Here is a 24,097-nt window from a genome sequence, read left to right as displayed (position 1 = left end):
GGCGGGTGGGGGCGAGCTCCCTGCCCGCGGCGGGGCCCCGAACTACAAACCGGGGCCTGCCGGGAGGAAGCGGAGGGCCGCCCCACAGGAAGCGGGGTACGGCGGCGCCGCCGTAGCGTTGCGGTGGTGTCGCCCGCGCCGCCCCTGAGTCACCGCAGCGGCCTGCGCGGGCGGGCCGAGCCGCGGGGTGCCGGGCCGGCACCTCCCCTGCCCTGCCCTGCCTTGCACTGCCGTGCCGCGCCGCCGGCAGCGCTCACCGCTGGGGAAGCAAGCGGCAGCACCGGCGCCCGCCTGGACGTGAGCGGAACCGTGCGTGAGGGGGCGGCCGGGCCGTGCGGTTGCGGGGGCGGCGCGCTTTGCCCGCCGGGGCGAGCCGCCCGCTTGTGCTGCCGGTAACTGTCTGTAATGCTGTTGCGGGGGGCTGCCCACGGAGAGAGCGGGTCCTGTTCAAGTGTTTTCTCGGAGTGAGGGTTAAGAAACCCGGTTTTGACGCAGGGGTCTTATTTCTGTTAGCTCCGTTTTGAGGAGGTGTTCTCTACAGGGGATACTGTACATTTTTGAAGAGGCCCGCTCTGCGTTGCAGTCTCAACTTAATTTGCAAAACCGATCATCGCTTTCTTACTGGAAAGTGCCACGATGCGAATTGTAAAGACTTTATTTAGACAGTTATTTTAATTAGGGAATATCTAATAATACCATCCTTGTGCATCATTACAGTCTACCGTATGCAACTGAGTAAACACAAGAATGCATGGCAAGCCGGGAAGTGTCATTACCACACAGAACATTTCTATTTTCATCCTAAGTAGGCTTTTAAATTTTAGCCAATTAATCGTTACAGTAGTGTTGGTAAGTATTGTTGTGACCAGGTTGCAATTGAGGAAAGAGAATCTAAGGTTCAACTTTTTAAAAGCTCATATGACCAAGATACGGTGGACCTCAGAAATGCTGAGTAGCCACTACTAATTATTTTTAGAAGTTAGGCACGATTGCTTACACCTATAAAATGAAGCAACCAAACCAAGCGATTAGCTTCTGGAAATAGTTTTGCTGACCTCTCTAGCCTCACAAAATAAGGCAGTGGTAAAATTGGGATGCAGATTTGGGAAGACTGTATGTGTGGACATATTCAGGTTGGCATACACACAAAATGGCAAGTCTGTACTTTTAAGAACCAAGTTTTTATAACCTAAACAAACCACTCTTAGGAACTTTCAATTATTCAACGAGATCAACAAATTCTTGTTCTCTAAGCTTTCATAGTACCATTCCTAAATGAAAAATAAAAACTCCCTTTCCTTGTTCAACTAGTTTTAAAAGAACAAAAATCCTTCCAGCAACCTAGAGTCCGTAACAGACACAGGTTTCTTAAGCTGCTGTCCTTCATCTTGTGCAGGACATCTTGTGCTTACGCTCATATTTGCTTTCCCTTCTGCTAAACCAGATGGGAGAACAAAATTCTGTGTCTTAAACTTCTAACACAACTGGTGAGCTTAGTGGAAGGAGAGCATGAAGGGGATGAGCCAGAAAAGGAAATTATTTATTGGGACTACTTGCCTGACTGTGGTAACCAAATGTGTATTTTATTGGTGCCTGGTGAACAAAGGAACAGACTATGAGGTTCTGGAGACCTGCTTGTATCTCTGTAGTTGACCCTAAGGATGGATCACATAGACATGCATTGGCACAAAAGCAACAATTTTACAAGCAGAAAAATGTGCCATGCTTTTCTTTCTATCCAATTGGTGTAATAACTTCTTTCTGAAGTGTTCATTGAAAGGCAGAGATAATTATTCAACTGAGCAATAGGAAGAGGGATCGGATAATTGCCATGAATGCATACGTACATCAGTAATTGAGAGGAACATTTTCTTGTAAAAGAATGCTGCGTAGCATGTGGGGTAACTGTTCATCTTCAGTCACAGAGCTGCTTTAATTTCCAACAGATTCAAAGTTGACACACAACTGTCCTGTAAAAACAAGGGGGGAAAAACAATCTCGCTTGGCAACAATGAGGTAAGTGGAGAGTTTTTTTAAACTAAAATAATTTATGTTCATGTTTTTGAGCACGGTATTGTGCACATTGGAAAAAAAATGATCAAAACTTCTGTGAAAAAAGACACTGATACTCTCTCAAAAATTGTAATTGATGGGGCTGTCCTGGATAATTTATTTTGATCAGAATTTCCTGCTGAGGCCTAGAAATTACTGATGGAGTAATGCTGAGTAATATGTATAGATTCAATTCATACCAATCTTGCCAGTAAAGGAGGAAGAACAGATGCAGATGACGCATTTGAGGGACAAACTATGGAATGCAGTGGCTGCTGGATCCTGCTGAGTTTACAATGTGTGTCTGGAGAACTGGGACTGCTATCTAAGAGGCATGAATATTGGGGCTTCCTTTGTAGGAGCTGCTTTTTAAGAGCTGCTGTTTTGTTCCAAAACCAGGAGGATCCAGAAAGCCCTGCCTTACACTGAGGCTGCACCCCCAGTTAGCTGATACATTGCACCTAGCATCTGACATCTCCAGTTCCTGCTGAGGTCAAGGTTTAGCAGACCAGCTGCTGTTGTTGCATTCCTGCATTACTCCATTTGGTATGTTTCTTTTGCTCTACCTGTTAGCCTCAGTTGGTATGAACAGAATCGTATTTTCTGCATTAATAAGTATTATTGAGCAGAAATACAAACTGTTGACAAAATGTCCAGCAAATCAGTGATAAAGATTGTTCCTTCTGTGCACAGGAATGGGAAAAGAAAGAGCATTTTACTTCCTTCTTTCTGCCAGGCCTCTTGAGGAGGCACCTTCTCTCCCTTTTGATTCCCAGCTAAGACAGAGTTGCTGCAATGCTGAAAACGCTGAATCTCTGTGCAAATTTACTTTCTAATTTCAGCTGAATGGGTTTGGTGAGGTATGTAAATGTTCAATCAGAAATGCAGTACTGAGAAAATAAGAGATGATGAACAATCTGAAGAATTACCCTAGGTTCATTTTCACAAAACAGTGAAATTCAAAATTAACAAAAAAACGTGAAAAGCAAGTAAACAGAAACAGAGTACCAGAAGTACCTGTCTTGTTAGTTGAAAGTAATTGGCTCATGTTCTAAAATCCTCCTTATTTATTTACTTAAAACAAAAGCCTACTTAATATTGTGGGAGTTTTGTTCAAGGGAGATACATGGGATTAATGAGTTTTCCTTTCCTGTTACTTGTTTTAAAGGTATTTTCACTTCTGTAAGCTTCCAGGAAGAGTTATGGGAGTCCGCCTACTACGCTTCACTTCTGTGGTGATCATTGTCTTGCTTCTTGTGGCAGGTGCTTTAACAGCTTTGCTTCCCAACATCAAAGATGACAAAATGCCCAATTTGAGAAGGGAACCAAAAACCCAGAGTCAGTCTGCCTTGGATTCATTTACTCTTATTATGCAAACATATAATAGAACTGACTTACTGCTAAAGCTTTTAAATCATTATCAAGCCATCCCCCACCTACATAAAGTAATTGTTGTGTGGAACAACATCGGTGAGAAGATACCAGAGGAAATGTGGAATTCCCTGGGGCCTCATCCTGTCCCTGTTGTCTTTAAAGTTCAAACTGTCAATCGCATGAGGAACAGACTCCAGAATTTCCCTGAGCTGGAAACAAAAGGTAATCAGCAGTTCATATCACTACTAGTAATACTATTTTCACACTTAAAATCTGAATGCTAAAAGAGAGATGGTTTGAGCTATACAATGTAATAAATCCATGGATCTGTTGGGCCACTTAATAGAATGTGGGTATTGGAGAAGAGACTTATGTTACGATCTCAGATGCACACCAGCGCTGCCACCAGCAGGCTGTCAAGGAAAAGTAAGGAAAAAGAGAGGGAGGTCAAATGCATTTTGTGGGCTGTTGCAGCTGTGTTCTCCATTTCCTTTGTCAGGCAGACGTAGGTAGCTCAGCCCCTCTTCCCTTTACAGTATAAACTGAAATTCATAGTGCATGTATCTGCTGAGTCTCTGTGTTAATCTGGATTTAAGTCATCTGGTAAGATTTGATTTAATCCATTCTTTTTTAAAACTAAGTTCTTAAGCGTGTTCTACTCTTCAGAGAAACTTCCCTCCCTAGCTGTCTGGCTTTCTATCACAAATTATGCATCCTTTTAATTTAAGAGTATTTTCCCCAGTCTTTTGGCTATTCATCTAAATATTCTTCCTAAGGTCTTTCCAGGAGAAGTACAACAATAAATCCTGTTTGTTTCAAGTGGAAAAAAACCCCATATGTTGCATTACAGACCTGACCTTACTCATGATTAGTAAAGGTAATTCTACTTGCTGCCCCCTTCCTAACATGCCTTGCTACTCAAAACCCATGACTTCCAGGAAGACACTGGAAACATCAACTTCGCAGGTGTTTTATTTACTGTAATAGGATTTATGCTGACTGTAAACTTAAAAAGCTTTAATGCATTTGGAGTTCTGATCTAAGAACATCTTTCCTTTTCCACTTGCCGATAAGTCTTTTGCCTGAAATTTAAGGCAAAGATTCTTGCTTCTGTAGTTAATCATATTGAATGTTGCCTGTGCAATTTATTAAGCTTGCTTACTTAGAACTTGCAAGTAGTTAGGAGGTGGATAACATTTTATACTAAGAATCCCTTATAAATCTCATACGCTAAAGAATAGTATCTAACTCTTCTAGTTATATTTTTACACAAGATTAGTAGAATGTTAAGTTGCTTTGCCAAACACTCCCAAGTTTTCCAACACATATCTCTTCAGCTGTGCTACAGATGATCAAAGGTTGCTGAGTTTTGTTACAGCCTGGCAAATAATCTAAAATTTAGATTTGCTGTCACTTACCACAAAGCTTTGAAACCTAAGTATGTTTTCTCCATCTACTTTCAAGGAGTTACAATTCAGTTCTACAACCCAGTTTAATGGTTATAGAAGTTTCACAGCTAATTTGTCAAATATGGTGCTGCATAATGTGCTCATGTATTTAATCTTTTGATAAGTTAAAAGTTTTTTAGTTGGGTTTTTTTTTTTTCTTCCTTTCAGCTGTTTTAATGATGGATGATGATACGCTGGTCAGTGCTCACGACCTTGCTTTTGCCTTTTCTGTTTGGCAGGTAATGTTTTGCACCTTGGCAGGCAGTATTTGTGAGTTACAATTGAGAATAATGGTTTTAATTAGAGTAATACTGTATCATAATGTTTTACCATTGATTTTTCTAGCTATAAGATTAGATTTTACAAGGATTGAAACATTGAATAGTAGAAATTGCAAAAACATTCTTCAATGGTAACTATACCTGTAATCTATAACTTTCAAATCTTTGAACACTGAAGTTGCTGACTGCTGAATTTATTTAAAACAATAGTAGGTTGCACAAAAAAAGTGGGTGGGTTTTTTCTCCCTGAGAGAAATTATCTGTAAAGTTATTTTGCATGCCAAATATACAGCTGCAAATTGTGGATAGATGTTTCTTGGCACTACGTGATGTGGAATGAGGCATATTGTGTCAGTTTTGTAAACTGTATTTAATTGCAACATTTAGGCAGATCATAGGACCATATGCCAATAATTTCATTCTTCCCTGGCAATAATCTTGTACTCCTCTTATTTAAAAAAAGAGTAAATCTCTCTTATGAAAATACTTAACATACGTTTCAGAGTGTCGGCTTCATTTTGATTTTTTTAATATTTTTTTTTCTTTCAGCAATTTCCAGAGCATATAGTGGGATTTGTTCCTAGAAAGCACATTTCTACTCCTTCGGGTGTATACAGCTATGGCAGCTTCGAATTGCAGAACCCTGGATTTGGAAATGGAGATCAGTATTCTATGGTTCTTATTGGTGCAGCATTTTTCCATAGTGGATATTTAGAAGATTTTCAAAGACAGCCAGAAGCTGTTTATGCCTTAATAGATGAAACTCAAAATTGTGATGATATTGCCATGAATTTTCTGGTAGCCAAGCATACTGGAAAGCCTTCGGGAGTGTTTGTGAAGCCTGTTGATGTAAGAAATTTAGAAAAAGACACTAACAGTGGCTATTCTGGAATGTGGCACCGAGCAGAGCATTTGTTACAGAGATCTTACTGTGTAAATAAACTGGTTAATATTTACGATGGCATGCCTTTAAAATATTCTAATATCATGATTTCTCAGTTTGGTTTTCCTAATTATGCCAATCACAAAAATAAAATGTAAGCCAATGAATTTAAGGGGTTAGATGTTTAATAGTACTCGGTAAACTATACTGAGTTGAAGGAGAGAAGGTGTAATTACTGCATCTTGGTCTTATTTGTAGCCTCTGAATTTTTCCTGTATGGCTTTTTATGTATTTTTTCCCCCTTTCTTACTAATTCTCTGAGGTAAGTTTTGAGAAAACTTAAACGATATATACTGACGTTTAGCTGTGATAAAATAATCCTCTTTCCTTAAAACCTGAAAAGCTATTACAGTTAATTAGGCCAGTTTTTCAGAAACGTGGCAGCAGAAGTGCCCTCCTACCCTTCAGTGCTTATGTTTTGATTTTTTTTTAAAATCTGTGTGTCTAGTCAAATGAGGTCTAGTTATGATAGTTATGTTGAGATGCTTCCTTGCCTTCTCCCTCCTCTCACCAAGTTCCTGGTGAAACTGGAGAAGGGCTACAGTAAACTGTTGGCCAGGCTTCTCGACTCCTGTACAAAACCCCTTTGAAGTTTGTATATAAGCTATTCTGTATTCTGAGATGTTCCTGAAGCTGCTATGAAAGCAAGCCAGAAAAGAGTAGCTCACCTTCATCTCACATAGTCCTAAAACCATTGCGTACAGTATCTGCTACTGCTGAGACGGTGGAAAGTGATCTCTCCTGTGGCTTTTTTTTCCTGTTAATTTGCCTAGAGTTGCTGAAATGCTGCAAGCAGCTGAAAGGTAAAAGCTAGCAGTTGGAAATGTAAGAAACATGAGCACATGAAATATGAAACTTACCTAAGCAGCCAGAAGAAATGGATGGGATATTTCTAAGGCTTTCTTCAGTACTTGATTTTATTTTGATACTTTGCATTGTTAAATTGTAACATAAATTGTAAAATGTAAAAATACATTGTTAAAAAATGGGCCCAAGAAAATCCTCACTTTTAAAAAAAGTTTTATTTACAATTCCTAATAAGAGCAAGTTGTTTTACATGTATTACAGAGCGTACCTTTTATAATATTACAGGTCTACTGTTTTTTTAACAGCCCTTTCAAATGAGTATTTACTTTGTTGTTTCTTTCATCTCGATTTTTGGTGGCTATGACAACAATTAAAATGTGCGATGAATGAGTAAAAAAAAGTATTTTAAGGTACAGTGTATTTGACAAGACTGGACTATTACCAGTCTTCAAATTCCCTGGCTTCATCCATAGCAAGAAATAGAGCTATTATTAACAGCTTTTGTTAGATTTTGGGGTGCTATAGTTCTGGAAACATTGTTTTAACATAGACAGGACCAACCTTTTCCAGTTCAGTTACAGAACTTTTGTGGTATGGAGGAAAGAACAAAAGACAGTGATTTTCCTGGATCACAGAGAGGAATCAAATGTGGTATCCAAGGTAGATATAGTTTCACCTGCATCAGCTTTTAATTGATTCTTACTATCAGTTCATAGTTATCTATGGACAATCAATAACAGCTAATACCTAGTACACAAATAGCATCTGCACAGATGGTGTATAATTTTGTAATTTTTTCTAATAAGTTAGCTGAACAAAAAGTGGTTTACAAATGTGACAAGTTTTTACAGCAGGGCTGATTCTGGGTGTCTTTGTGTTTCTTTGGGGGAACAGAAGATTCTTTTGCCTTGTTCTATCAGTGTTAAAGGTTTTAGTTTCTGCTCAGTGAAGTCTTCCTGGTACTTTTGTGAGATTTAAAGGGCAAAATCTTAACATGGCAATGTAAAGTCTGCTTAGTTTTGTTGTTATAGTGAAAAGTAGATTTTAATTATTGTGCTGTAGTGGTAAGCAATATACAAACAGGTCTATGATCTTTCCAGAAATGCAACTTTCTTAGTGGTAGTTTACTGCATTTCATTTACTTACTGGTCTGTAATTTCTGTTCTGTGCAGTATCAACAAGAATTGTGAAGACTTCAGATGTTGTGTACCTTACTTCTAAAATGTGAAATGAATTGTCAACTCAGCCAAATCGTAGTATTGGGTTCTTTGTTGGGGGAAGGGGTTGGTTTGGGTTTTGTTCTTCTGTATCAGTGAAAAAAACAATAGAACAAACTTTTCTTATACTGGTGAATTTAATTTGTACCATTGTCAAAATATATAAAACATATTTGTGATGTATGTATTTTCAGATTATTAACCAAGTTTTTCAGTGTTAGATGTCTAAAGTAAGCTTACAGTTTGCATACACATGAACAGCACCAAGATTTCACTTTTTTTAAAAAAAGTACTTGTTGGCACATACAGTCACTTATTTTAGGTAAGACCCACTCATGAGGTAAAAAAGCCATCAAAACCACAACCTTAAGCTTAGATACAAAAAAATATGCAAATATAAGGCTTCAGCTCTAGCCATAATTCATTGTGCTTAGGAACAAAAAGGGTTTTATTTTTTAAAGGCTGGCAACTTTTTATCCCTTGATGGTTATATAAGTGCATAAGATTCTTGGATGAAATATATTACTGAGCATGTATATTTTAACAAATATATGCAATGATTTCTTCTAAGAGATTATGTAGATGTCATTTGGAAATATTTTGGCTTCTAAACAGATTCATCACCACCTCTGAATATTCTGTAGAAATTAATATTTATGCAAGACAGGATTTTTAAAATGGTATCTAAAAAGATATGTTTTTTAAAAATTCTTGTTGAAAAAATCAGGATATAGTCGTAAAATGATGCAACAGGACTACAAGAAAATTGCTTCTTTACCTAGTTAAAAAATGCCACAAGATGTCACTGTAGCCTTGATATTTTGTATCATCACATTTTAAAAATAGTAATTGGAAATATTTATAATTAAAAAAAATTGTATGAGTTGAAAACATTGTTAAAGCTAGCATTTTACAAGGTGAAATTCATTAGATACTTGTACTAAAAGCTGTGAGAATACTGGAACTGAAAACATGGAGGTTATTTTGTACATATTTTTACAGGGAAGAAGAAAAAGATTTTATTTTCTGTGCTTACAATGGCTGTAGCTAATTGCCACAAATAACTTGTATGAAACCAAAACAATACTTGTCATTTTGGAAAAGGTTTACAAGTGGTCAGAAACAACATTTGTCAGTGGATCTTCAGTTTCTAGTCGTGTTTGCCTCCTAGATTCACCAGCCTTGCTAGATGCCTTAACAAGTAATAGGCTTTAACACAAACTATGTATCTAGGGATTCTAGATACTGGATAGCTAGTCTGTTACACTGCTCCATCTTTACTTCTTTTACCCAATATAGTTTTGTTAAAGCTAATTTGAGTATGTTCATACAAACTCCCCTCAAGCAGAATGCCGCCCAATCTCAGAAACGTGTGTTGCATTGAACTGTAGTGAAAGTTAAGAGTAAAAAAAGACGTCTTAAAAAACTTCGGTTCTGGAGAAAATACATTGATACTTCTTACACAGGATATGCTACCGCTTAGACAATTGCTTGTAAATAAAGAATTAAATACTTGATTTAATTAAGGGTTAAATACAAGTGAAAGTCATATAGAACAGTACAGGAAAAGATAAATACATTGATTTCCATGAAAAGCAAATACGCTCAAACAGCCTTTATTTAATCTGCTGTTGCAGAAGGCTATGGCCTCAGTTTTACAAGCATCTTGTATGGAATAATACTTACTACCTGAGAATTAGGTTTCTAAGTTCACAGGACCAGGCCCAAACACTCATATTTAGGAATAGTAGTTCTGGAGCTATGGAGAGAAAAAAAAAAAAGCAAAAAACCCACCCCAAAAATGTAAGTACAGAGGTACAGATTATTATAACCAATATAAAAAAAATAAGCAACAACAAAAGTTTCATGAGACAAGTACTTTCTGTAGTATTTCAGCATATTTGTAAGGCTTGAAAGATTATTCAGTGTTTATGACGCTAGGTTACAAACTGAAGTCAGAAGTGTTTCACACTTATTTAGCCTGAGCTACAGACACACTATAATTAATTGTATTAACTGGTTGTTACAGTAGATTACTTACAAAGTTGGGAAAACACGGTGATAATAATGCAGACCTCAGGGGTGCATACTGCTTTGTATTACAAGGTCTTTTTAAGGCGTTTCAAAGGTGATTTCCCTTTTGTTTGGGGGAAGAATAACATCCTTTATTTTTCTCCCCAAAGTACCTCTCCTTTGCAACCTTTTTCTCATTCACTTGTAAAAATGAGAAGGACCTGCTCTGTCTGGCACTTACCAATCCTCTCTCAAGGCAAGGGTGGCAGAAGAAAGGCATTTCTAACACTTCTAACGCTTTTTTTTTTTTTTTTTTGGCAGTAAGTTAATTGCAGACTACAAACTAATTCAGCTTTTGCAAACGAACCACCAGAAAGTCAATCTTGCACTTTTTTAAAGCATCAAGCTGCAAGTAATTTTGTGTAGTTTCACCACAGCCTTAGGAAGCACACATGATGTTCTTAATCGCTGGATGATTTCTCAGGAAGAGCAGGAGCCCACAGCTCGAATCGGTGCGCTGGGAGAGCTCCCTGCGATAGGGGCGCGTGTCGCCCCTTTCCGTTCGCAAGCGGCTTCCCCGACTTGTCGCTCCCCCTCAGCAATCCCTGGCAGATCGACCTCCTCGCCGGAGGGAGGGAAGGAGGGAGGGAAGTCCCGACAGGTGACAGAAACCCCAGCGGGCAGAAAAGGAGGTGAACGCCGGGCGGGGGGCACCGCAGCCGGGGCTCGGCTGAGAGACCCGATAGAGGGGTACGCCCGGCAGCCGCCCTCGCTCCACCAGGCACTGCTCGCTCATTGGCTAGAGCCGTAGGAAGGCAGCTCTTGATTGGTGAGTCGGTCTGTCTATCAGGCGAAATAGCGCTGCAGGCGCCGCCGGGCCGGGCCCCGCGCGAATCAAGAGTCCCAGAGCAGCCTGCCGGCGTCAGGCAGCGCTCCCCCTCTCCCCCGAGGCGGGCTGGCGGCGGCTCGCTCGCCTCACCCTGCGCTGCTGAGGTACCGGCCCCGGCTCAGGTCTGCTTCCCGCCGCCTCGGGCCCTGCGAGCTGGACCTCAACCTCCCTCTCCGTGGGGCGTTTTGCCACGGGCCGCCCTCGGGCGGGGGAAGCGGAGAAAAAAAAATGCAGCGGGGCGGGGAGGCGCAGGCCGCGCTCCGGCGGGAGGTGGGCGTGAGAGCAAGGCTGGGGCGGGGGGCGGGGCTGTGCCGGGTGCAAAAGCGCTGCCTGGCGGCTCCGGGGCGCTGGCGGGCTGCCCGCCCGGCGGGTAGGCGCTCTACGGCGGAGGGTGGGGCTGCCGGAGCGGGGAGGGGGGGGCGAGGGACGGGGTGGGGGGACCGGTGACTCGCACGCCTCGGCCCCGGGCCGGGCGAAACAAAGGCTCGGTAACGCAGTTGCTGGGGCGCCGCTGGTCGCTTGGTAACCGTCCGTGCCTCTTTATCCGAGGGCGTCTCCTGGCTGGGGGCGGGGTGGAGCTGGAGTCCCTGCGGGCGCCCGCCTGCTCGCTCGGCGGCTCGCCGTGTCCCGGAGCTAGTTCCCGTCTCCGCTCCCGTTCCTATGCGGGCTGCGGCAGCGGCGCTCCCAGCTGTGTGGCCCCTGGCGGGCGGCCCCTCCGGGCAACGGGTCGCTGCCCAGCGAGCGCGCCCTGGCCCCGTCGGGGCTGCCCGGGAGCGCCATGAGTTCGGAGCCGCCCCGCGCCTCGCTGCTCCGCGCCCTGTTTAAGATGGAGCCGGCGGCAGCCGCCCCCGAAGTGCTGGTGGGAGCCTCGGAGTTCGTGAAAGGTGAGAACGAGCCGGGGAGCCGTCCCCGGCCGCAGGGGTCCCGCTCGCCGGAGCCGCCCCCAGAAAGGAAACCCGCCGGCCTCTCTCCTCCCCGGCCCCGCGGGCCCCGCTGCGCGCCCGCCTCCGCTTCGGACGCCTGTGCCCTGCGGCTTTCGCCAGCCCTTTGCCCCTCGGCTGCCGCGGGGCGCGCCTCGGCGGTTCCTTCCTCCTCTCTTTTCCGGCGAGGAGCGGGGCCGGCACCTGTTGCTATGTTTTGCTGCGTTGCGGGTCAGAAACCTCCCCTCGCTCCGCGGAAGCCGCTCCCGCGGGGGGCCGGGGGGGCTGCCGGGGGGCCGGGAGGGCGCCGTGGGTCGCTCTCGCAGGAGAAGGGGGGTCCGCGGCGCCTCTCCCGCAGGCGGGCCGGGGCGGCGGGGTGCCGCGGGGAGGGGGGCGGCCATCTGCCGGCTGCGTCCCACGCTGTTGCCCTCATCTGCCTTTCAGATCGGTTGTACTTCGCTACTTTACGAAATAAACCCAAAAGCACCGTGAATACGCACTACTTCTGTACCGATGAGGAGCTGGTCTATGAAAAGTAAGTGGCGTGGTCTGTGTTTTGCATGTTCAGAGTGATCACCTGAGATTCTTCCCAACGTGCTTTAAGACTCTGGGATATTTTTGCCCTGCTTAGCTACTTGCGCAAAGCAGCAGTATAAAGTTAGACTGAATGTATTTATGCCTTATCTGAAAGTAGTTGAACAAGATAACTATTAAAAAACCAAAACAAAACCCCAACCACAAAAACAGCTACAAGGCCAATTAAATGGCTTAAACCCTAGTTGAGCTAGGGGAAGGGTATCTGAGCTTTGTAAGATTTATTTATGAGGTGGAGAAGATCTCTTAAGACTAATTACATCTTATAAAATGGTGTCTTAAATAGAAGACTCTTGTTTGGTATGAATAGATGAAAGAGTGGTTTTATATGTATTATGTAGAGAGTGTGAAGTGATCATCTCTTACATAGAACTGTAAAAACTGTAAAAATGCTTTTGAAGAACATCTGCGCCTTTTTAGGAGTCGGCAGAAGATTTTGAGATGGCATGTCCTGTTGGCTTTTGTAGCTTTAGAACAGCAGAAAAAGTATTTTCTGTTGAAGTAAAATCTTTGTGTTTGGAAGACGCTGACAGCACTTGGGAAGTCAAAAGTAAAGTTGTTGCGAATACTATCAAAGGGCATAAAATACACTAAACAAAGTAAGCACTCTTTGCTGTGGTTAAAAAATAGTTGCTCTACACTGTTCTCAGATTGACTGTTTCATGTGTCAGGATATATGTAGCCGCTTGACAGGGGGTTTGCTGCAGCACCAGTGAAACAGCGTGGTCTTATTTTAAATACAGTTTTCTTTCTATGTGAGTTGAAGAACTTCTGAGCATCAACCATTCTTCCCATTTCCAATGACTTCAGTACTGCTTCTGTCATGATGTAAACCTTCTTAGTTTCTAGCTTACTTCCTACGCACAGCTCACAGTTTTAAGTTTTCTTTTCTACGCACTTTTTAAAGTCTTCATTATCTTAAGCTGCGTGTCTTCTACTGGAGTTCCCAATGATTTGTTCCCAAAGTTGACTTTTGTAATTGACTCTTTGGGTTGGGAGTAGGTTCTGTAATGATCTTTAACTAATTTAGATAGGAAAGGGACCTCGGGAGTACCCTAAGGCAAAGCTAACTGAATATTAAAAGCAGAATTCAACTGGAGAAGGTCCTGAACAATTTGTGTTATGTATGTTCTTAAATTGGAGAAAAATTTGGTCTTTTATACCTTCTAAGACTTCTGTGTTATGCTTGATTTGAGGTATTCTGTTTCTCCTTTTTAATATGCTTCTAGGAAAGGTGAAGGGGTCTTAAGTGGGGGTGGGAAGGGTGAGCAGTTCTGTACTGTTAGTTAGAGTTGACTGTGCTAACCAAGGGATGTAACTGGAGTATTTTGTTTGAGGGACAGCATCATATTTAAAAAGAAAAGTAGTACTGAGAAAACTGGGGGGGGGGGGGGGGGGGGGGAGGGAGAAGTAACTTTTGCTAACATGTGTAAAGGAAATGCAGCAAGTATATGCCTTAACCCAATTACCTGTTAACCACATACCAGGGTGTAAGTTGATACCAGATACAATTACAAGATAATGGAAGGAAGCAAAGTTTACTTTATCTTCTAGGGCACATCTGAAGACTTTGGACATGTAACTCATGGTGTGTTTTTTAAATTGGTAGTTCCTAATGTATTTGGCCTTTTTTAAAGGTATCATCCTGTATCTGATACTATAATAATACTCTTCTGTTTGTGCTCTCAAATTAAAATACCAGAACATAGTATGAGGTAGAAAATAAGTGACGGTTACCAAGTGGTATGAATGAATTTTGTGTAATAACCAAACTCTTACTTAACAAGGGTAAACTTTTCCCCGCATACTGTGTTGCAGCACCTATCACTGTCAGTGTATGCAGTATTTGGTAGTAAAACCATGCCTGATATTTTTTTCTTTTTTCTTCTTTTTCTCCAAGGAAGTTTATATTGTCTCAGGGAAGTAAAAGCAGGTGTCATAAGGTTACCATTTTATTTTATTTTTCAATATCTTTCTGAAATTGGAAAGCTAGAAGCAAAATGAGGAATAGAACACAAGTCTTTTGGTTCATGGGGAAGTACTAATTTTATTATAGCTTCCCTTTTCCTTGTGCATATCAGAGAGCTTGACATCAGTCTGTTGTGTTTCACAGTCCGCACAGCACAGGGAGGAGCCTGACATCAGGGATTGTCTGTAAGCAGTCGTGGAGTGTAAATTTAATATACCTGATCAGATCTTCTGCTCATTTTCTAATCACTTTCTCAGAAAAAAAGGCTGCATTTTTGAGACATACTTGTTACATGACAGCAAAATAAACTTTTGAAAGTGAGTTTTGAGGTGCTATAGCTCAGAACAGTGCTTTGCAGAGTCTTTATTCAAAATGGCCTGCCTATTCTGTTGCTGCTGATCCAAATTTCATGGCCATTTCTGCTTTTTAATCAAATAAATTAAGATTGTTACAAGGAGAAGGATAGGAGATGTCCACTCAGTCACAAAAACCTTAGGACCTGTGAGGTACTTGAGTAATTTTGTTAATATAACTGTTTATTGACTTAGTTTTGTTTATATGCATCATTAGTGGCAAGGCAAAGGTATTTAGCTGTGCGTGGAAGTAAACTGCTTTTCTTTGGGCTGTTTTTCTGTTAACTTTAGTGATAGGTGTGAAGTGTTACAGAAATTAGTTTAGCAGATTTTACTAAGGTGTCTGTTTGCTTTCACTGAAGCTAAGTATGATCTGAAAACCTTGTGAATATGTAGGTTTGGGGTTGTCTGATTACAGAGAGCAAGTTATTGGATCACATGGTGCTTAAAGCCTCATTGCCTCACTTCCCTTCTCTGCCCCCTCCCCACCCTTGAAGAGACGTAAGGAAGTAATAGAGCATGTTAATAGTGTACCGCGTTTATTAAACAAAACGGCTGTAGTGCTAGATCTAATGGTTTGGAAGTTTTGGTCTGGTAAATGCTGACTTGCTGTTGCTGCTGGTCATGTGATTTATCACTGAATGGTACACACAGTGTGGTTATGTAATTTTGAGTACTTTAGCCTTCAGTTCTCACTTGAAGTTGTCAGCTGCTCTAATGAATTCATAACACTGTCTTACTTAAACATTCACACTTTTAAAAATAATAAAGGAAGGCTTAAATGCTTTTAAGAACACCTCAGATGCTAGCTGACTAGGAACTCGCTACTAGAATTGTCACTATTTTAGTTAAATGTGCTGCAATTTAACCTTGAACCTATTATACTGGAGAAATGGTATGTAAATTCCTCAGCTGAGGGAATAAGAAACCTGAATGAATTCATCCAATTCTGAATTCACTTTTTTGATCTGTTTCTGTAAGATTTTGTCAGCCTCTTTCTGAAACTGAGGTCCCTCCTGAGAAAGTCTACATTACTGCTTATAAGGGAATACAGTCTTTCAGGGTAATGTAGTGCAGGTAACTATTACTTCAGGAAAATGGAGTTAATGAGAAATAATCCAGCTTGAAGACTGTCATTTGGCAAATAGACAAGCCTTGACTTGGCAAGACCTCAATGAGTTAGGCACTAGTAAGAAGCTTTTTATTCTCTAAGAATAGTGTCTTTCATGTTTCACCTTTCAGTAAACAGATCTGGATTGAGAATACTACACTTGACTGGTTAACTTGGTTTTCGCATATTTTTATCAAAGCAACCTTTTAATGTCCTTTTTATTGCTGAGTAGCTCTCTCAAAATTAGTCTAGATAATGAAAAACAGGTATCTTGCTGATAAATGGCAGCTTTTGTAAGTTGTAATGTTTTCAGTCAATCGTTTGTTCTGACTTTGGATCTCCTGTATAAACAGTTTTTGCAGATCTAGTCTCTGACATCTTGTGAGCAGCTGTAAAACTAATTAGTACGATATTCCCTGTATATCCTATGTTTTACACTAAAACTTCCTTTCAAGCCATGGTATATTGCCTATTTGACAGCAGTGTTAATGTTACATAATTATTTGAGTTTAAGCAGCAGTAGAATAAGACTCTCAAGTGCTTAGCTACAACAATATTGAAAGAGTACTGTTTGGACTTTGGCTTGCAGGACTCGTTTCTTTCACTGCATGTGTATACGGGAAGAAGCAGTTTCTCTTTCCTGTGGGAGGAGTAAGGGTTAACTTGTTTATTTTTCTTTTAGATAAACGCTTGTTTTCTGTGGGTATCCAGTAAAGTACTTGCATAGGAAACATGAAGTTCCCCATCATTCTGAAAGGAAAAAGAAAACTTAAACTTAGCCACATTACAACAAAGATAGCTGTCACATCACACAGAATAGGGAGTTCCTTGTCTGCATCAGTACCTTTTGTAGACTTGAACTTGACTACTGGATGATCAAGGTAACTTAGTAACCTAAAGTCCACAAAAAAAAAAATCAAGAATTTTCTCAACTTCTTTTATCAGTGTGAAAATACAGAGCAGAAAAACTTCCTATACTAATACCAGCATTAGCATGTCTAATTCTTATGGGTGAGTATTAAGAATAGTACTCCAGCTTGCTTTTGTTTTCCATCTTAAAATGGGAGTTTTTAAATTCACTAGAAACAAGAAAATCATAAAATTGAAGAAAGGGGCAGTCAATTTTTTCTTCAGACACTACTGATATAATTTTGTCTTTAAAACTTGCAAAGTGCTATCACTTAATACCTGTGACATTCTCTCCAGTCCAACAGTTTCATAATTTATACCCATACCTTGTTTTATCATATCTGTCTTCACCTTTTCATATGGAAAAGATAAAGCAATTGCCAAAAGTATTGAGGATTTTCTTTTCTTTGCTATAAAAGAGTATCAGGATGAAATAGATCTATCTTCTAGGCTCCAGTTTTATGTTGGATGGGAGTGTAGCTTGATAGGAAACCCCTTATGGGAAACTTGGCCTGTGTTACAATGACTTTTTTTTTCCCCATAGAGAGTAGGTTTTTAACATGACCTGAAGATTCTTCTATAGGGAAGCTTTTTATCGGAGAACCTCTTCACTGATACTTTGTTCTTGACATAAATCACATGCGTATATCTGGATTGGCTATTTAATTATAGCCAATTAATTAATTGGCTAATTAATTATATTTAATTTGGTTCTATTAATTCTTGTTGGATTTTGAAGAATTGGGATCTTGAGGAGGATTTGGAACATTCAAAGGGAAATAGTGAGTACCTGGTGTTTTATGTAATTCAGAGCCGCTGCATTATTCCAACCTTCACATGCAAGCAGTGAGGTGATATTTCTGTTGCTGTTTCAACCTTTGCAACCTTTGTCTATTCAGAAGTGTGCATTTACTAAATAGTATTAAGAGCTAGGGATTGTGTCTCGGTGTACATAAGAAAGCTCCTGGTAATTCATGTGTTACTAGAATTGGTGGGGCTAGAGCAGGGAGGCAGTGCCATTGAGCATCCCACTGTTATTCATGTACTTGAGACGTGGCAAGGAGAAACACGCTCTAGGAAGCAGGAGTTGGAGAAAGAAGATTGAATAGGTAAGATTTCCTGACAAGCAGTTAGGCTGTAATTAATATGTGGACTGATCCTCTTGGCTCTCATCCAGAAATTTTGTTGCTTGTAAGATGTGTTTAGTTTATGATTTGAAATGTTCATCTGTAGCAGCCAGTTCTCTGGTTCTCATACTGGTTAGTGGCTACATTCAGAGCGCATGCAGCAAGAGCCTTACGGTGCAGTGACCTGAATGTTCCAGTAACCCAGCCTAGGAAAGGGGGAGAGAAAAGCAAGCAGAGAATACTTTTTTTAATGCTAATTCAGTCTCATTGCTTAATTTTGATAGTAAGATGGATCTTTGTAAAATGGTGAAAAAGTAGTGTAGTTTTGCAGTTAGGAAGCTGTATTTCTGCTAGTTCCTAAGCTTCTTGTGGTCAGTCTTTTGGTTTAAGTAATTGCAAGCTTGAGGTGCTGCTGTTGGGGCAGAAAAATGACTTCATATGGTTGCTAGTCTCCAGAGGGCAAGTTTCCTACCTAAAAGAGTAGTTGTACTCCAGTTGTGGGGTACGTACTCCTGAAAATGATTGCAGATGTTAAAATGTGTCTCTGTTTACAAGTTACTTGCATGGCAGCTTAATAAATTATTGGTTTAGTAACATTGTCCCCTGTGAACATTATTGCATTGTTAGAACTGACTTGGTAGATCTGTCCTATTCTCCTCCCACACACCATACGGTATTTAGGCTTTGGATCGTAGTCAAACTGTTGGAAATACCTACAGCCTGGTAAGAATGCACGCATGCCCTCGTGTTCAGTGTAGTAATAACACTGAATTTACACTGGTCTGTCTTGAAGAATCCTGAAATAGCTTTTCAGATAAGAATCTCCTATCCTTTCATTTGTACCTCTGTTGTTGTATCACGAAATTGTAAGTGAATGACAGTATAAAACTACTGCTCTGTTGCATTCATCTGTGGGGAAAAAGTGTCAGGCTTCTGGGGTAAAATATAAGTAGTGCAATTTATCCTTGAAAGATAACTTGCTATGTTGGCCATAAATAGATTGACTGTGATGTTAATATGGAGGTTATCAATTAATTTTGAAGTCCGCCAGGCTATAGTATTCCTTCATTGACCATAACTAGGCTCCATCTAGTCATTCAAGATAAGAAAGCTGTTTATCGTTCTTCTGCTGTACAAGGGTCAATGGTATTCAAATGCTTAGTTACAAGTGACTTTAGCATTCAGAAGAGGTGCCCAACGCTTGAGCTGACTGGTGGCACATTCACATGGCATCCCATGGAACTGCAGTCAGGACAACTTAAGCTGCTGTCCTAAAGAATTGTGGGCTGTTTCTTTTGCTAGTGAATTCCCTGGAAGAATGTACAGTAGCGGCTTGCATGACAGTAAACCAATGAGCTTTTCATGGGCTGGCCTTTTTAGGTGGATGACTGTTCCTGTGATAGAATACAGCAAATACTTCAGATGTTACGCTATAAAATGGATAGGAAGGAGTGGTTCTAGGAGTCTAGTCTAAGGAGAATACAGATACAAGAAACGTATGTCACTGCTTCCAGGTAGCATTATGATAGTATTTTTGAAGTAGAGTATTTAAATATTCATGTAGTACGTTCTGAGGTTTTGCTGCTTCTTAGTTTGAGAAGCATAAGGATAGCAAGTTTCCATGGGATGAGGGGGAAGAATAATTTGAGCTATCATCTAAGTACTTGATTAAAACAAAATATAATTAAATGTAGATTAATACCATGCTTGCCTTCTGTTCCTCATATCTGGTTCCCACCTCCATTGTAAATGACTGTCGCTCTTAATTGGCTTAAGCATCAGAGGCATCCTGATTTCTTTTTATGTATAAATGCTTATTAAAAAATCTAGATACAAAGAAAGTCTTTTACCTGTAAAAGAAATGGAAATAAAATAATACTGGGTAGTTTGTTATCAGTGACTATCATATAGGACTTTTATTTTTTAATCAATTTTTGACAGATAAAGTTCTTTATTCAGATGATGACTTGGTGTATCTGTTTTTCCCAGTTTCCCATCTTACTTACATTTAACTCTGTCAAAATTCTGTTCTGAAGAAGAAAATCCTCTGGGTGAGTCAGGATCAAGCGTCTCCTAATTCAAGTACAAAAATGGCCTGTTATACTAGAAGTAATGAGGGTGCATAAGATTAAACCCTCTGTTTAGACACGTCAGGAACTGTATTTTTTTGGAAGGATGTAGATTGAGGAAGGATTTTGTAGATCAGTTTGAGTTGAATACAGAGCTTTGCATTATCTTTCAGAGAGGTCTTTGATTTGGAGGTTTGTAAAGGAGTTGTTTCACTTGGTCCATCAAAAAAGGGCATTCAAGTTTGTTCCAGTTTGGAGGTATGAAGTGCAGAAAGCTTAAAATTGTACCTTTAACAAATAACCTTTCTCCCTGGCATACCAGTGAAGTTCATGGCTGTTTTATACTGCCTACGTGGTATTATGTAAATAATTTGAGAATTGCCAGTGTTTGGTATATGGGTAAAAATGCTGGTGCAACAGTGACCAAAAGTGCCTTTCCTTAATGATTGTGTTTGGATTCTGAGAAATCTCTTGTTTCTTCAGCATAAACAAACAGTGGTAGCACCAGAGTCTTAAACACAGATATTTCTTCTTTGGTGCCCTGTGTTGAGAAGCATAGAATACTTAAGGATAATAAATGATGGAGAAATAGTCAGTCTAAGGTTGTAACATCTGTAGCTTGGTGGCTGAGAGAATCTGAATAGTTTTATTTTGCCAAAATATAATTACTTCAGGGATAGACTCAAATGTATCTTATCCTTATCACCACCAAAACTGTATTTTGTTGTGGATAAATTGATTAGTAAATTAATTTTCATGTGCTTTTCCTACACTTCTGTATGAGTTTTATCACATGGAAAAGTAGAAGTAGGTATATGACTTCATATTGATTACTTATAGCAAATGAATAGTAATAAAAGCTTACTATCCTAAAGTGTGGCTGTAGTTCTTCAGTGCTTTAGATGAACTATAGATTGAGTTATATCTTTGAGCTGAGCAAAGTAGCTTTGCTCACACCGGTTTAAAAGAAGTATTCTGTATTTTAGTAACTATCATATTCCATGCCTTTTTCACGATACTTTTAAAAGTATATTTCACAAAATCTTAAAATCATAAATTCTACTCTTCCATCATATATTTAAATTAAAGAATACTCTAAAGTTAATGGAACAAGATAGGGTTGGGGTTCTGATTTAGAGAAAGTGTTAGTGCAGCAGAATGGGAAGATCGTGTTAGTAAGCCTTGTATTTAGCTTTTTCTAAGAAGCTACATTCACTCTAGTGTTATTAGAGCTCCAGTTTTATTTTACATAACTCATACTTGTCCTTCTTAGAACAATTTTCTTTATTTAATCTCTGTTAAAAACTGTACAGAGGGTTTTGTTTTAAAAAAACCCTGTAATTGATAACTATATCTGGTAGACTTTACTAAGAACAAATGAGGAATTCTGAAGTTAAACCATGCTTTACTGCCACTGCAATTTCCCCTTGACTGTGTTAACTTTTTTGCAACCTACAAATGAAGTCCTAATATTTGGGCAGCTTAGTCTTTGACCCAGCTAATGAGCTTCTATAACTGAGCATTATGTCATAATACTCTGTACCGAAGGGTGGAACTGAATCTTAACAAACACATTGTTACTTGATATTGTAAAATAGATGATACTGGAATAGCATTGGTATGGCAGGCAAGCTACTCATCCTAGACAGTGATCAAAGTAATAGAACTGTCTCTTTTTTTGCACTAGGCTTAGCCTTTTGTTTGAGAGAATGTGGGAAGATGTTAATAAAGGTATACGCTCCAAAAAGATAGGGTGCTCCTACTTTGTTGTTATGACCACTTAGAATAGCAGAATGGCTGAAGCTGGAAGGCACCTCTGGAGGTAGTCTAGTCAACTCCCAGGCTCAAAGCAAGGTCAACAAGAGCCTTGTAGAACTGGGTTGTGACTTCACAGGCTGAGCAACTTTTTCCCAGTGTTTGTCTGCCCTTGCTGTAAAGGTTTTCTTCTTACGTTTAACTGGAATGTAATAAATTTTCCTGGGAAATAAACCATAGGGAAGAAAGCTTGAAAGATACTACCACCTATTCTATCATCTGATTTCAGTAAGCTTTTGCTCCTTCAAAACCCAGAAGTACTAGAATGTAATTACATCTTTCTTTTGTCTTTCCCCAAATAACATGTTCAGATGCTGGTGGCCTGTTTTGTCAATAGGCAAGAAGTGTCCTGTTTCTTTTGATAAAAGACTTAAAGCAGAGCAGGTTAAAACAGTTTAAGTTATAGTCCTTTCTCACTGTTATTTATAATGTGTGCATCAACAAATTTTCATAGTCTTTCAAGATAAAGACCTCTATATGTAAAAAGAAAAAGCACTGGAGGAAGCTTGCAACTTAAATTCTGAGCAATTTCACACAATGGGTGGGGAAGGAGAAAGTGCTAGAAGGTGTCATTTATGTTGCTTTCATAAAGGCTGCTATTATTTGTAAAGATACCTATATGAAGGATTACCCAGGAAAAGCACTATGTATCCCAAGCAGGAACTTATTTTATTGCCCAATAATTTTCCTATACAGACTACTGCTACTAGCTCTTATCCTAAGGGCAGTGATTGCTGCTTCAAAGGTAACGTGAACGTTTAAGAAGACTAGGAGAGAAACAAGAACAGTCAGAAGATATGAAATAAATAATAAATTGAAAGAACAGCCTAGCAACAGGAGTATTGGGAGGGACAATGACGAACAGACGTAACTGTATATAAAGTGAATATGTAATATGTAATCACTGGAATCATGGAGGATTGGATAAAAAGAAATAAGCTTAAATTTCAGACAGATCAACATTGGACATTGTTAAATAGAATTTCTTATGGGTAGTAAAATTTATTTAGCATATTCTTCGTAGTGTCTGATGATATATTCTCATCTTAAGCGGTTGTAGAATCTTTCTCTAGGATGGCATCAGTGTGGCTTAAAGGGGAGTAGATCGTATCTTGAAGTTCTTAACTCTGTGGTTTGACCAAAACCAGACTGGATATGGTGGAATGAAGAAAAAATTCTGTAGTTAATGTGTGTATATAGTGGAAAAGTAGTTATTGGAGCATTTCAAACTGAAGCTACAATTACTTTCAAGTTAACTGTTACTATCATCCTCTGAAGTGAATTCATAAAGGGCTTATTTATTGCATGATATATATTGGCTACTTGGTATCTCCCAACAATTACTGATTTGTAGCATGAACTATCAACAGCATGCATGTTGGAAGTTGCTTAGCTCTTGTATAAATATTTTCGTTTGTTGTTCTTTTTCTCCTAGTTTCTATGGAGATTTTGGACCTCTAAATTTGGCAATGTTATACAGATACTGCTGTAAACTAAATAAGAAATTAAAGGTAAGCTTTATTTAAAAAGTGTTCCTATATTTTTTGGTTTGACATTCAACTAAAATGTATTATCCAGTTTGAAAGTGGTTATTAGGTGCTCATTATCTAGATGGTTAGTACTAAGCTTTAAGGTTATTCTTTGATCTGAATCTTTTCCTTTTGAAGAATGGAAAAAATGAATGTGCTCTTACTGTTGCTTAGCAGGTGAGGCACTGAATGATGTGTTCATTTCTTTTAATAACGTTACAGTTGCAGGAAAACAGTAACAAAACCTACTCTGGATGTTTCATGGGTTTGCAGATAATGAAGTGGGTATGCTAGTATGAATAACTGAAAAAACAGATATTAAAAAAACCAACCAAACAAAAAATCCTACGCACATGAACAAGAACATGGGTCCTGAAACCACACTATTTAAACTAAATCATACTCGGAACAGGTAAAGTTTCTAAATCAGTTTAATAAAATGCTGCTTATAAGAAGTGTTATGGAAATATTTTTACACATATAAAAATGGGTCCTTTTTCTGTCTTACTTGTAGAACTCTTACTCCCCATCATTTAATTCATAGAAGCTTTCTTATTTTCTTGCTTCCATATAATGATCGTTGAATCAAGGCAATTTTGAGTTGCCTTACACTAGAGAGAAAATTTTGGTATCTTCTCAGGATATCAAAGTAGCTTTTTGTTCTGACTGAAGTGTTG

The 24,097-nt window shown here is 39.7% G+C and overlaps 2 protein-coding genes across 12 annotated transcripts in view; both read left to right on the top strand.

The window, feature by feature from the left end:
• Window positions 1-13: 13 nt before the first annotated feature.
• Window positions 14-8,309, top strand: EXTL2 (exostosin like glycosyltransferase 2). 8 transcript variants are annotated; one of them, XM_056355343.1, is made up of 6 exons: window positions 14-392; window positions 1,947-2,016; window positions 2,452-2,598; window positions 3,221-3,648; window positions 5,043-5,113; window positions 5,705-8,309. In XM_056355343.1, exons 4-6 carry the CDS (start codon window positions 3,255-3,257, stop codon window positions 6,194-6,196), a joined length of 957 nt encoding a protein of 318 aa, XP_056211318.1. In that variant the 5' UTR covers window positions 14-392; window positions 1,947-2,016; window positions 2,452-2,598; window positions 3,221-3,254; the 3' UTR covers window positions 6,197-8,309. The 8 variants fall into 8 exon arrangements, 7 of the variants coding, with proteins under 7 accessions (XP_056211318.1, XP_056211316.1, XP_056211314.1 ...); XR_008824559.1 differs by lacking the exon at window positions 2,452-2,598 and adding an exon at window positions 4,203-4,303 and having other exon boundaries at window positions 14-2,016; window positions 5,705-5,772; XM_056355341.1 differs by lacking the exon at window positions 2,452-2,598 and having other exon boundaries at window positions 14-297.
• Window positions 8,310-9,715: 1,406 nt separating this feature from the next.
• The window catches only part of CDC14A (cell division cycle 14A), a 67,072-nt gene continuing 52,690 nt past the window's right edge, over window positions 9,716-24,097 (top strand). For 2 of the 4 annotated variants that reach the window (XM_056355312.1, XM_056355311.1), the window contains exons 1-3: window positions 11,450-11,908; window positions 12,389-12,479; window positions 23,327-23,402. In XM_056355312.1, the coding sequence (XP_056211287.1) occupies window positions 11,803-11,908; window positions 12,389-12,479; window positions 23,327-23,402 (273 nt within the window). In that variant the 5' untranslated portion in view covers window positions 11,450-11,802. Of the gene's footprint in view, window positions 11,129-11,448; window positions 11,909-12,388; window positions 12,480-23,326; window positions 23,403-24,097 lie in introns of those variants that run through there. The other 2 variants (XM_056355313.1, XM_056355314.1) reach the window with 2 other exon arrangements.

This window comes from Falco biarmicus, chromosome 11 (assembly GCF_023638135.1).
Source record: "Falco biarmicus isolate bFalBia1 chromosome 11, bFalBia1.pri, whole genome shotgun sequence".
NCBI lineage: Eukaryota > Metazoa > Chordata > Aves > Falconiformes > Falconidae > Falco > Falco biarmicus.
The sequence above is the reverse complement of the archived record's forward strand: the minus strand, read 5'-3'. Positions and strand labels throughout refer to the sequence as shown.